The 12,696-nt window shown below is 37.5% G+C and overlaps 1 protein-coding gene across 1 annotated transcript in view; it reads right to left on the minus strand.

The window, feature by feature from the left end:
• Abca6 (ATP binding cassette subfamily A member 6) overlaps positions 1-12,696 on the minus strand; it is a 62,859-nt gene that overhangs the window by 20,816 nt on the left and 29,347 nt on the right. The window contains exons 18-25 of the mRNA XM_005350664.2: positions 11,883-11,999; positions 10,655-10,838; positions 9,852-10,018; positions 7,656-7,789; positions 6,562-6,699; positions 4,098-4,205; positions 1,041-1,214; positions 734-847 (exon numbers count right to left, since the gene is read on the minus strand). Of these exons, the coding sequence (XP_005350721.1) occupies positions 734-847; positions 1,041-1,214; positions 4,098-4,205; positions 6,562-6,699; positions 7,656-7,789; positions 9,852-10,018; positions 10,655-10,838; positions 11,883-11,999 (1,136 nt within the window). The remainder of the gene's footprint in view (positions 1-733; positions 848-1,040; positions 1,215-4,097; positions 4,206-6,561; positions 6,700-7,655; positions 7,790-9,851; positions 10,019-10,654; positions 10,839-11,882; positions 12,000-12,696) is intronic.

A 12,696-nucleotide genomic window follows, 5' to 3' on the forward strand; every position in this document is an offset into this window, starting at 1 on the left:
AATAAATAAATTAAAAAATAAATAAATAAACAAGTGAAAGCAATTAAAAAAATAAAAAAATACCAGACAAACCCTCCATTTTCATGTATAGAGATATTGAACAGATATGGCTATTAATAAATTAATTGACACGGGAATCAAAATATAGTATCTAAAACACTCAGAGCTCAGGTTAAAACAGACTTCCTGAATGAGCTGCACCCGAGTTGTGGCATGCCTCCCAGGATACCTCTGAATGCAGTCCAACATTTCTGCGGATGACCAGAGCACACCACGATGCCTACAGTCGGACACTTCCTTTATGAAGTTCACACTGAACTCTATTCAAAGATGTGTACTGGAAGTCTTCATAAATATAACTGACTCGATAACACACATTACACTTCCAGCTTCCTTCTACTGGGTAATTTTAATCTAAAATGTTTGAGAAAGACAATAGCTTGAAGTTCAGATTTTACCGGACTTTGGGATCAAATTCAAATCTTAATGAAAAATTTAATGGTGTTTTATGTATACTTTATATGCATAACTTTAAATGGTCCATTGGTAGTGCTGAGTTCATTTTGTTGTACTCTTGCATTTTGACAGGGAAACATCACATGAAGTCAGGTACTGTGGTATGAAGTCAGCTTTCAAAAATTTTGGGCGCAGGATTTGAATCTTTAAATTTAATCTACATTTTTAATTTTCCCACTGCTCAAGACAAAATTTATTTGATACCGTTCATACTTACAGTAAAGAAGCAAATTGACCAGAGGCCACTGTTTTTTCTCCTTTTGCCAAAAACAAATGATATCACATACGTCAGGAAGACGAGAGAAGCTGCACAACCGAATGAAAGAGCAATCTAAAGATAACACAGACAATATCAGTTAAAAATGAAACATCTGAGGGAAATTTTAAATTTCATACATTTAAAATATTTAACTGGTAATATACGTATAGTTAGGTTTATAAAATATTTTCAAATATTTAAACAACTAACATTGCTTTTCATTTCTAATTGCTGGACAGAATTTGGTCAATGTCATTGTACTTACTATAGATAGCACAATTCCACTAGTCAAGGAAATGTGAACCAGTTGTGTAATGTACAATGTGAAGTAGCTCAAGAGAAGAATTACATTGAAGAGGTTAATATCCACCACTGCCTGACCACACCAGTAGGCAGAAGGGTAGAGGCCAGAAATCCACAGCTGGGAATCAGCTTTCTTCTGATGAGAAAACACAGGAGGTACATCAGTTCCATTAAAAATAATTAGGCTTTTATGTAGTCAAGGGTAGGTAGCCTGGCACTATGCATTAAGGATGACCCTGAATTCCGACCTGCCTGTTGCCATCTCCCAAGTGCTAGGATTACAGGCATGTGCCACTCTGACTGGTTTATCAGTGATGGGGATCAAACGCAGGGCTCCGCAAGAGCTTGGTTGTACCTGGCCCCCCTGTCACGGTTCTTTCTGCTGGGAGTTGCTTTGGCTACTCAGAGTCTTTTGAGCTTCTCTGTGAACTTTAGAATTGCTTTTTCTCGTTCTGTGAAGAAGTACAGTGATAGCATTCTCACAGTCTAATTTGACACAGCAGATGATAACCTTTGGAGAATAGGGTTTTTTCAAACTTTATTCCTACTTGGAGAGTTATGCTTTCCATTTTTAAGCATAGTATATAATTTAGTGCTCATTCAAGCCTGCAAGATTAACTTTATTGTTAGCTACACTCCCAGGCATTGTCTTAGGAAGTACTTGAATTTTGAATCTTGGAAAATCAAATCAAGCTCCATGTTATGCCAAATGGCTACATACTAACTATGTGTCTCTAGTGTCTACTTGCTATCTTTAAGGTAAGATGATACCCCCAAATTCTTTTTGAGAAACTACTCTCCCCCAGAGAGTTAGTGGGACTTAAACAGCAATTGGAGCTAATTAACTTAGACAATAACCAACAAGCTCCCCAAGCCTTTTCTATCTTTGTCCTTTCTTCATTGTGCTATCCAACTGTGGTTTAATTGTTGGAATTCTGTCGTCTTACATCATGAAGTGAGGGTTTATCTTCAGAAAGGTCAGACTTGTTATTACTGGACATTTTAGGGTCAGAGGCTAGGCTCTTGTAGCCCCAAAGAGCTAAAGCTGGTCACCCACCCCAATGTGCCAATCAAAGGGACAGTGAACACTGAAAAGCAGAGAAGAGTGATTTGTTCAGTGCAGTCACACCGGGAAGACAGGAAACAGATGAGAGAAACTAGTCAGAGATACTGACATGAGCTTTAGGTTTCCATAGAAGGCAAGTGGTATGCATAACTAAGCAGGCATGGTCAAGGTGTGGGCCGTTATTAACCTGTAATTGACTCTGCTCCATCTCTCCTGCAAGGTGATCTGGCAAAGTCGTAGGAACTGTATGAATCTCTGTCGGGAAGACAACATTCTTTTCTGTAGGGCATCAAGCTATAGTCTTTCTCTTCTCCCAACATGAGATTTCTGGGGAAAGTTTAATTCTTTGGAGATTATTACTTTAATGGTCTGATCAACTAGGGGAGGGACATAGATGTTTCTAGAATATCTCAGAGAGAAAACCATCTCACAGCACTGGTTTGATATATCTGGTCCACATGCACCTGCATTCTTGCTTTAGGAACAGACCTGCCCCTTGTTGGGATAATTGTTGTGTGTTTGTGAGCGGTGAACCCAAACCTCCCAATAATTCCTGATTTCTGAGAATGCATTTATGAGATATTTGATTACTCCCTCAAGCACTTGCTAAAATGAAACAGAAAGTGAGGAGAGTCAACATATGCAAAATTTATAAAATGTTAATCTATTCTTTGATATGTATGACATAAAAAATGGTAACAACATTGAACTTAAATTCAATGCAAAGAGAAACGACTGACTTCTTCATGTGTACCAAGTGCTGAACCAATGGGTCTTGTCATAATTAAGGTACAAATTCACTTTTTTTGCTCATTTTAAAAAATGTATTACTAATGTTAACTGGCTTATGTATTACATAAGTGTATGCATGTGGAGCTGGGTGGAACTGCAAGGATGTTTAAGGTAAACTAATATTATTTTATTATCAAAAATTATACACAAAAATTTTAAGAACCTGAGACCTACAGAACCAGTTCTCTAATGGTGATTTATTTAGCACACTAGTGTGCAATACCACTTTAACCCATGAATAATGAGAAAAAGTCTAAACGCTTTCTAGTTCTTACTACAGGAACTCAGCTGTGGGATTTCTCAGTAACGTTATTGTGCTGTTACTTTTAAAATTTTGGATTCTGTATTTTGGATCTTTGGAGTTAATCTATATTTTTAGTTTTTGTAAAAAATAAAATTGCAGGAAGGAACCATGACAGGGAGTACGCTGTAGAGAGACAAATAGCAGGTCTAAAAAGAATGAACAGAAGGAAAATAGAGTAAAGGATTTTTAGAGTCAGAAGACCAAAGAAGTCTGATGTAAGATTGTGTCTTCTGGCTATGACAAGACATGAAATCGTATAGCTGCTTAAACAAGACCTTAACAATGACAGTATGAATAGACATGCTAACAGAACAGAGAAAACCCCACAAGGCTGCTCCCTTGGATGAAGAGGTAGAGGCAATTCATGGTACAGAGAGAGAGGGAGGATCAGTCTTCCCCAGGGATTAGCCCTCAACAGGTTATCCAATCCCAAGTGGTCAGTCTTACACACATACCATATAGGCAGCACTAAGTAACACAGCAGCTTTTGTCTAAATATACATGCTTTGTCTATGTGCATCTGAGTATGAAAGGAGAGGTTATGATATTTTTGATGGATTATTTTCTTGCATCTAGGAAATAATTCAACCAAAAGGTATATAATATTATATTTTGAAGATTTAAAGTAATGGGACGCTCTGAAAATCATTGTACTTTCCATGCAACTTTGAAGTAAAAGCATTTTGCATTTTAAAACTCAGCTTTCTGAGTTGTTGGAAATAATTCTAAACTACATTGTCTGATGCAGTGGTATGTTTCAGTGCTTCTCCACACCCCAGAGCTAAACTATTCTGCACTTACAGCATCAAAAATACAATTACTGGCATTCTTAAAATCCCCGCCCCACCCTTTCTTACTTTGTAATCCCCGACACTGCTCATGGCAATGTGTGGCGAGATGCTGCACACTACAAGCAATAAGAACAGGAAACCTTGCAGTATCCCAAACCAGAGCATCATGAGGTCCTGCAAATACAAACAGAACTTTAGTGGAAAATCAAAGTATCATCTATTGAAGTGGGCACCATACTCATCACTTATCATAAGACTTCAGCTTTAAAAAAAACAACAAAAACAAAAGAAGCCAGGAATATTTCAGAACCTACTTGTGAAAATATATTTAAAAAAGAAACAAAGGGGTTTTGAAGAGATACCTATATACCCCAGTTGATAGCATCATTAAAATAACCAAGGGGTAGAAATAACTGAAAAAGCTGTGTTAAATCTCAAGATTACTTTTGGTAGGATGGCCGTATTCATAATACTGATTCTTTAAGCAAACCTATGGGCAGGGAATATCTTCCCATTTTCTAGTGTCTTCGTTAGTTTATTTTCAGTGAAATTAGGGGATGAATTTCATATATAAATACTGCTTTTTTTCTCATTTCCACTTCTCCCTCTTAATCTCCAACTCCTCCCATGTCCTTCTGATTTCATCTCAAATCCATTACCTCCTCTCTAATTATTGTAATTACACACACAACACACACACACACGCATGTCATTTTCTGCAACTATTAAGATTATTGTGTAACTTCTGCTCTTGAGGCCACTTAGATTATTAATTAATTTTACAAATATACGTATCTTCAACCATTCTGACATTTCTGAGATGAAGTCAGGATGATAATAATCATTTTAATTTGTTCCTGATTTGTTTTGTGGGTAATTTATTGACAATTTCTACATTTATGCTTAACAAAGAGATTAGTCTGTAGTTTTCTTATTTTTATTGTTCTGTCTCTATGTGGCTTTGGTACTGGCATAATGGTGGCTTCCTAAAAAAAAAAAAAAAAGATTGGAAGCATTCTTTTCTCTTCTATTTTGGATAATCTGTAAAGTGTTGGTTTTAACTCTCCTCTAAGGATCTGGTAGACTTCTCCATCAAAACATGGACTTTTTCGTCATAAGGTTTTTATTACTTCTTCAATTTTTTTGGTTAAGAATATGTTTAAATTATTTATCTCATTTTGATATAGCATATGCGTCTATAAATTCATCCATTCTTGACAAAAATGCAAATTAAAAGTACTTTGAGATTGGTTCTCATCACAATTATAATAACTACTTTCAAGAAGGCAAAGAGCAAGTGGAAAGGAAGTGGGAGAAGGGGATCTTTATTCCCTACTGGTGGGAGTATAAACTGGTGAGGCTCCGTAGATACCAGTGTGGAGGCTTCTCAAAAACCTACAAAGAAAGCTACCTTATGAGCCAGATATACCCATCCTGTAGAATTATCCAAAGGACTCTGGAACTAACAACAGAAAAAGGTACGTAGGCTTCTAGGGAAGAAAAGTCATCAATGGACCCTGCTTGCTACAGTACTTACTGGCCAGTGCAAAGTAGTAAGACCATTAAAGGAGTAACTAATAGTGTTGCCATAGATTTAAGATCTTCTCCATGGAAGGGAATTAAGTGACGGTTAATGTAAATCTGGTCAAAAACCTGGGGAGGTCACATTACCTATGGGAGAATGACCGTACTATTGATGTTTTGATAAATGGACAGGTAGCCATAATGCTTCCTAAACATTATGTTTATAGCCATAGACTGATGCTGCTTTTTGCTCCGGTCAGAGAATTTTTTGTTTTGTTTTGTTTTCTTTGCAGAAGGTAACAGTTGCTGCATGGACTCACAACTGGTCAGACTGCTGACTGAGAGAAAGCCCTAAATACTCAGCCCTAAAGAACACATTCTACCATTCTATCCCAGATCAAGGAATCAATCATAGAAGAGGGGTTAAGCCTGTCAGTCAGGAGGGAGAGAAGTGCTTTGAAATTCTATCTCCAGGCTAGTCATAAGGCCACGACAATCACAACAGAGCGTAGCTCTAACTTCCTGCAAAGCACCTGCACATGGGAGTGGAGGGGCGGAGACTACTAGGCAAGAAAGGAGTCAACAGAGGTGGGAAAGGAGCAACGGCGGGTAACTAAACTGAATACAATCGCAATGCATTATATACATAAATGAAATTGTCAAAAATAAATTAAAATCCTCTCAAAAATAGAAAGGAGAAGTCACTGTCACTTCTGGGATGAAAGGACAAAGGAAGGAAGTAGTATGAGTGTAAAGCGTGGAGGCATTTTCTCTGTTCTTCTATTTCTCACCAATGCTTCCCTTTTACACACTTTCTCAAGCCAGGATTGTAGAACTGTAGACTGGATAAATCACTTTTGCAATCAAACTGAGTAGTTGGGGGCATGAGTCAGACGGCATACAAGCTAGGAGGACACAATAGCCATCCTTAGGAGCAGCAAATATGAGCAAGGTAGACTCACTGTGAATTTTTTAATTGTTCAGGATAAATGAATGTAATACTTACTGGTGAAATTACAGATTCCTCAGTTCTAATATGCTGCGTATGATTGGACATATGAAGGATCCCATTGCTGATGACATTCATTAGGATAGGAAAGCAGTGGAGTCTCTTGGTGTTACACACAACCGAAAACCTGTAGTCCTTAAACCAAAACAAACAAGATAAAATCCTCAAAAAATAAAGTTATTGCATCCACATGCATGCATGCACGCACACAGAGCTCAGTCACATTTTAGCTACTTGTTGATCTTCAAGTTAACTAGCTTTGCTAAGTCTTTGTTTTCTCATCTATGTAAGAGGAGTCTGGCATGGGAAGTCCTTCTGTATATGTGTTGCTCTTATTGGTTAATGAATAAAGAGTCTGCCTTGGCCTGTGATAGGGTAGAGTAGAGCTAGGTGGAGGGGGCAGGGGAACTAAACTGAATTCTGGGAGAAAGAAGGCAGAGTCAGAGAGACGCCATGTAGCTGCCAGAGGGGAAAGATGCGAGCTGCCAGCCGGAACCTTGCTGGCAGGCCATGAGCCTTGTGGTAAAATATAAAGTAATGAAAATGGGCTGATTCTAGATGTAAGAGTTAGCTAGCAATACACTTGAGTCATTGGCCAAGCAGTGATTTAAATAATATAGTTTCTGTGTAAATATTTTGGGTCTGGGCAGCCGGAAACAAAAAAGCAGGCCCCTACTACAGGAGTCTAAGTGGGTTCATGCATGGTTTGAGTGAGACCATGTATTAGATCCTATGTAGTAGAGAGGACAAAACCAGAATCCACTTAATACTGAGTTTTACTAGTGTAGCCAATTTTGTGTCACTTCGTCCCTATTTTGCTGCTGCTGAAACTTCAGTAAGCAGGGTTTAAATCTGCCCTACCCAGGAAACACTGCCGGTTTATGGTCAGGGAGCAGAGAGAAAATAAATATGTAATAAAAAGAGATTTTCATGGTTACGTTGCTACAGCATTCTTACAATTTCTAAAAAATATTAATGTTTTTGAAAATGTTCATACAATCTCATATAAGGTCCATACGGTTTTGACATTAATTATTAAATTGTGTTTGAGTGTGTATTGTCACAAAGCAAACACCAAGAGGAGAACCTACCTTTTGTCTTCCAGAAACTATAATAGCTCCATTGTATGAGAGGCTCTCGGTGCCATTTCTGTTTGCAAAGTCATCCACTTCCAAAACTATGTTTTGATGCTTCAGTGACTGTATGAAATCTTCGATATTTGATCCTAGTATGATCGCAATAACAGAAGGCAATATAAAAGCAAAGAAAAATTTTTATGAGCCTAACAAAGCCTAACATTCCTACTCTACCATAAGAGGTGTACTTTATACATAACATACTATTGGCTTCAAAAGATAAGTCACTCCTCACCCATCTTCTATTTAGTAGATCTTTCTTAATTATGATATTAATTCCTCCTAATGTAAGGTAATATGTGATACCTAAAACAAGATAATTCTATTTTATAATTTTTTGATATGTATATACATTTAAAATTTCTGGAAAATTAATAAGAAAAATACTACAGATTACCCAGCCTAATAACTTTCTCCTCTCTCCCCTATTCTTAACAAAAATTAAATATAAAAATGTATATCCAATTCATCTTTTTCACATTTGCATATATATTGCATAATGTACCTTTCTTGGGAAATCAAAAAGGTACTACCATCAAATCAAAATTCTGATGTATTCTTAAAGAAGAAAACAGGTAAAATTGCTGGAGAAAGAAATAAAAAATTGAGAAAAACCTACAGCCTGGTGCACACAGGAGAAGAAGATGTAATAGCACACCGGTTTCTACAACATCAGAACGCAAGGGAATTATCAAAGCATGCTCTGAGTCACACTCAGGGTTGCTATTATCCAGCCAGAGCTGGAACAAAGCGAGCAGTCAGGAGCCCTCCTGCCTGTCATTCCACACAATGACAGTTGCTACTGTTGTCTCTGGGAACATTCCTTGTTTCTAAGACATGATGTCTAAGAAGAACAGCAGGCAAGACTGGAGTAACCCCAAGTTGCAAAGAAAGGCAGATTAGACAACAGAAAGGCCTCTTTCTTCTTCATAGAGCTCCAGAATTGAACAAATAGGTTTCAAACAAATCTGAGTTCCCCCAAGATGGGATGGGACACACATAGAAAACCATGTTTGCATGTCCTGCGGGGCAGTCACACATCACAACTCTGTTTCACAACAGGGCACAATAATAGTGATTCACATTCAGAACCAAGCAAGGCTTGTCAATCTTTTCTCAAATGAAAAGATTAATACACTGTTAACAATTGCATCAAACTTAGAGAAGGAAGAAATATGACAGAATAAATCCTCAGACTACTTGACAGCTGAGGACAAGGAGGGAGAAATGAGCAAATCCAAGTGTATTATCCTCGGGTTGAATGGAGAATACACTACGAGATGGCAACAATCTGAGGGGTAAAGGACAATTCTCAATGTTAGAAAATAACGTAGGGCTCAACAATTCCACTTTTAAAAAAAAAAACATGAAATTTTACTTCCCAAATCTGAAATGGAAAAGAGCAAAAAATAAAAGTGAAGACACTCTACAACCCTGAATCAAAAACACCTGTGAAGATTGGAATCAGCAAGAAATTCAGGAAAGGATGGCTACTCTGAATGGTTTAACATCTTCAGAAGTAACATAAAATCTTTCCTTCCTAGGCACTTCAAGAGTTATAAAACAACTACCTCCAGGCACACTGGCTCACACCTTAATCCCAGCACTCAGGAGGCAGATGGGTCTCCGTGGATTTGAGGCCAGCTTGGTCTACAAAGCAGTTCCAGAACAGCTAGGGCTGTTACATAAAGAAACCCTGAATTGACCAAAACGAACCCAACAACATTCTTTGATATAACAACATCAGTTTTCCTGACTCTTGAATTTCATCCAAGAGCATGAAGTGTAGACACGCCATTCTTTGCATGTCCATCACTGTGTATTATAAAAGTGATATGGGGTAAGTAACAGAGAGGGGGTAACAAAGATATCTAGAGAGAGTCTTTGGCTAAGATAAAGGTTTACTTCTCTATCTCACCACAGTTAGGGTTGTCAAGTAAAAAGGATGGAGGCCAGACTGGACAGTGACAAGTCCCTTGTCCTTGTTCCCACCAGCCTTGCCCTCTCCAAAATCAGAGAAACGGTACTGCTCCTCACGAGTTATTTTCTATAAGTGCGCAGTTTTCTCCAGTCAAGACTTTTTGCCCCCCTTCATGTACTACTTAACAGTTAAAGATCTATTTCCGCGTTAAAATGCTGATCTCAGTTCACCTGTGTTATTGATGACCAATAGGCTGGTTCGCAGACCCTGAGGAAGTTGTCCAGGGGACAGGAAATACAATTCTGTTTTAAATTCCCAGTCGCTTTTTTGCTCTATCAAAGCATTAGCCGTCTTTTCCATAATCAAAGGGAGCAGTGCAATTCCAAGAATCAATAGACTAAACAACAAAGAGAAGTTACCATAGGGCTTTACCGCACTTTTCCCAAGTAATATATTCTTCAACTACTTATTAGATATTGATTCTACTTTATACCAACCATAAGTGCTAATGGCTCAGTGGTTAAGAGTACTGCCTTCTCTTCCAAAGGCCCCGAGTTCAATTCCCAGCAACCACATGGTGGTTCACAACCATCTGTAAAGAGATCTGGTGCCTTCTTGAGGAAGAGACCTGGTCAGTCATCCTCATCACCTTTGACCGTGAAACACAATATGGACGAGTTCAATGGAACCGCCATATACGGGCTGCCCATGCATGCTTCAGCATTGCCAGGGCATAAGTTTCATTTCATTTTTCAACTTCAACATTCTAAAAGTGGTATTTCAGCATGTTACAATACTAAATGGCATTGTCAAATAAATGTTATTTAATCTCACTACTAAAACTAAACAGCATGTAGTCATAAGTCCAATCAAGAATTAATATACAAACAATCTCATATTCAGTAAAATCAATACTGCACTTATTTCTTGTCAAGCAGGAATGCTAGGTATTGTACTTTCCTTTTAGGTATTCTTGTAATTTAAATTTTTGAAATTTTTTATCTTAAAAAAATTACAGCACTTCGATACTCACAAGGTCAAAAATGCTTTTCTCTCTCGTTTTAGCTTTAGGATGCGAAGCCGTGCTATTGCACAGACCTGCATCCTCCAGAGGGTCATGGCACTCACAGTCTTCTGCACTTCAGAAAGAGAAGAATAAGCCGGCTCCATTTCATTTAAGCTGTCTGAGTCTCTTACTGTTTCTCTTTTCTCAAAGTCTGTATAAACACACACACACACACGTGCGTTACAAATATCATCCTAAGGCATAACTGACTTTTCTTCATGAAAAAAAATTAATTATTTTATATCTGATCTATTTTTATTCTTTTATTCAAAGTAATTAAATAACATTTGAAAATCTCATGAAGCTTCAGTATTTTCCTTTTATAGTTATGCTTTATAATTTCTAACATTATGAAAAATTTTAAATTAATAAAATGTTTTTGTATTACATTGAAAACACGGTAAAAACATAGAATAATACCAAATTCTATACTCTTCCTGAGAATATCTGGTAAATATATATCAAATGAAGAACTTGGAAAAGACAAACATTCAATTGAAATAACTATTCTGAGGGAGTTCAAAGTAATCCTCTTCATAGGGATCAGCAGTTGTTAATGCTTAAATACTGCTAAGGCATCAATAATCTGGACTTACAAGGAAAAGATCAGCTCTGAAAACATTTAAATGTCTATGCTGTCCCTGCCTGTGAGCTGTAAGCAGCATCGCTTGGGAAGAATCATCTGACTGTTCTTACATCAGAAATCCTTATCTATCAGATGGTGTCAACCATATTTGTTGGAAGAATTATTACAGGAAGAAAATATGGATATAGCTCATTATTTATCCACACTGATCAAACTACCTGTAAAAAAGACGTGCTCCAAAATGACAGCTCTTATGTCCCATTGAGCAACATGGAGGCTGGTAAGAATTCTCTCCATTTAGGCTTTTTTTCTTAAGCAAGAAACAATTCGTACAAGAAGTGATGCTCAGACCTCATGCCTTTGATTAAGAACACTCACAATGTCAAAGTGCCCAGGAAACGGTGAGTATCAGGAGGCAGACCTGCTGTCATGCCAAGGAGTTAGAATCAACACTAAGTATGGCCCTGCTGTCGGATGATGTCAGGGAACATTAACAGCTCAGGTCAAACAACAGAGCCACATTTACACTGGGTTACACTCCTTAAGCAGTCATAAAAGCTACATGGTCGTCTATTGATTGATTCTGTGACTTATACCAATAGTTTTTACTTAGGTTAGTGGTTGATTCTCCTTCCAGGTTCATGAAGACTTCATTCAGAGTTGACATGGAAACTTCGTAATTCATCAAGCCCTGGCCAGAATATTTATCGAGATCACTGAAGAAGTCTAAAGTCAACAGAAGGAATACATAAACTTTTAAAACAATATAAAATACTAACTCTAGTAAATTAACATTTTTTAAGTATTATATTTAATAATGTTCAGAAATTTCATATCTTTGGGATATAATCGTAATTTTTTAAAGGACAAAACCACTCTCAGAAATTATGCCAAACTTCACCTTCAAGGTGTCTCACTCTATCTTATACTGTTAGGTTACAATTTTACTTGAGACTTCTTTGAGGAAATGCAAGCAGTCATAAAGTCTATATATAGTCTTTTTTACCACCATACAAGAAACCCATGTGGGCCTCTGTTCATATCTGGGCTTCCTTTTGTATTTGTAAAACACTTGCAATTGCTCCTTCAGAGGCTATGTTTTTACTCGTGCTCTGAACTTTACCCCTCAAGGAACTCCCAAAGTGATCTCCTCTCTCTTGCATCATAATTTCCTTCTATATCTGCTGGGTCAGGCAGGATGCTATGGTGTCCACCAAACAAAGACAAATAATAGCTTCCTCCCTTCCCTCTCGGTATGTTTGGCTCCAAAACTTTGTCCACATTTAATCTGTCCCATATTACAAGCAGCTCAGGTCTGTATGCTGTCATCCCCCTCCACAGAAGCTGCTCTCTGCTAGCTCACCAACATCTTCATATTTTAAATTTGATGAACAAGTCTTTCTTTCTCTTTTATTATTATTAT

Source organism: Microtus ochrogaster, chromosome 7 (genome assembly GCF_000317375.1).
Source record: "Microtus ochrogaster isolate Prairie Vole_2 chromosome 7, MicOch1.0, whole genome shotgun sequence".
NCBI classification, from domain to species: Eukaryota; Metazoa; Chordata; class Mammalia; order Rodentia; family Cricetidae; genus Microtus; species Microtus ochrogaster.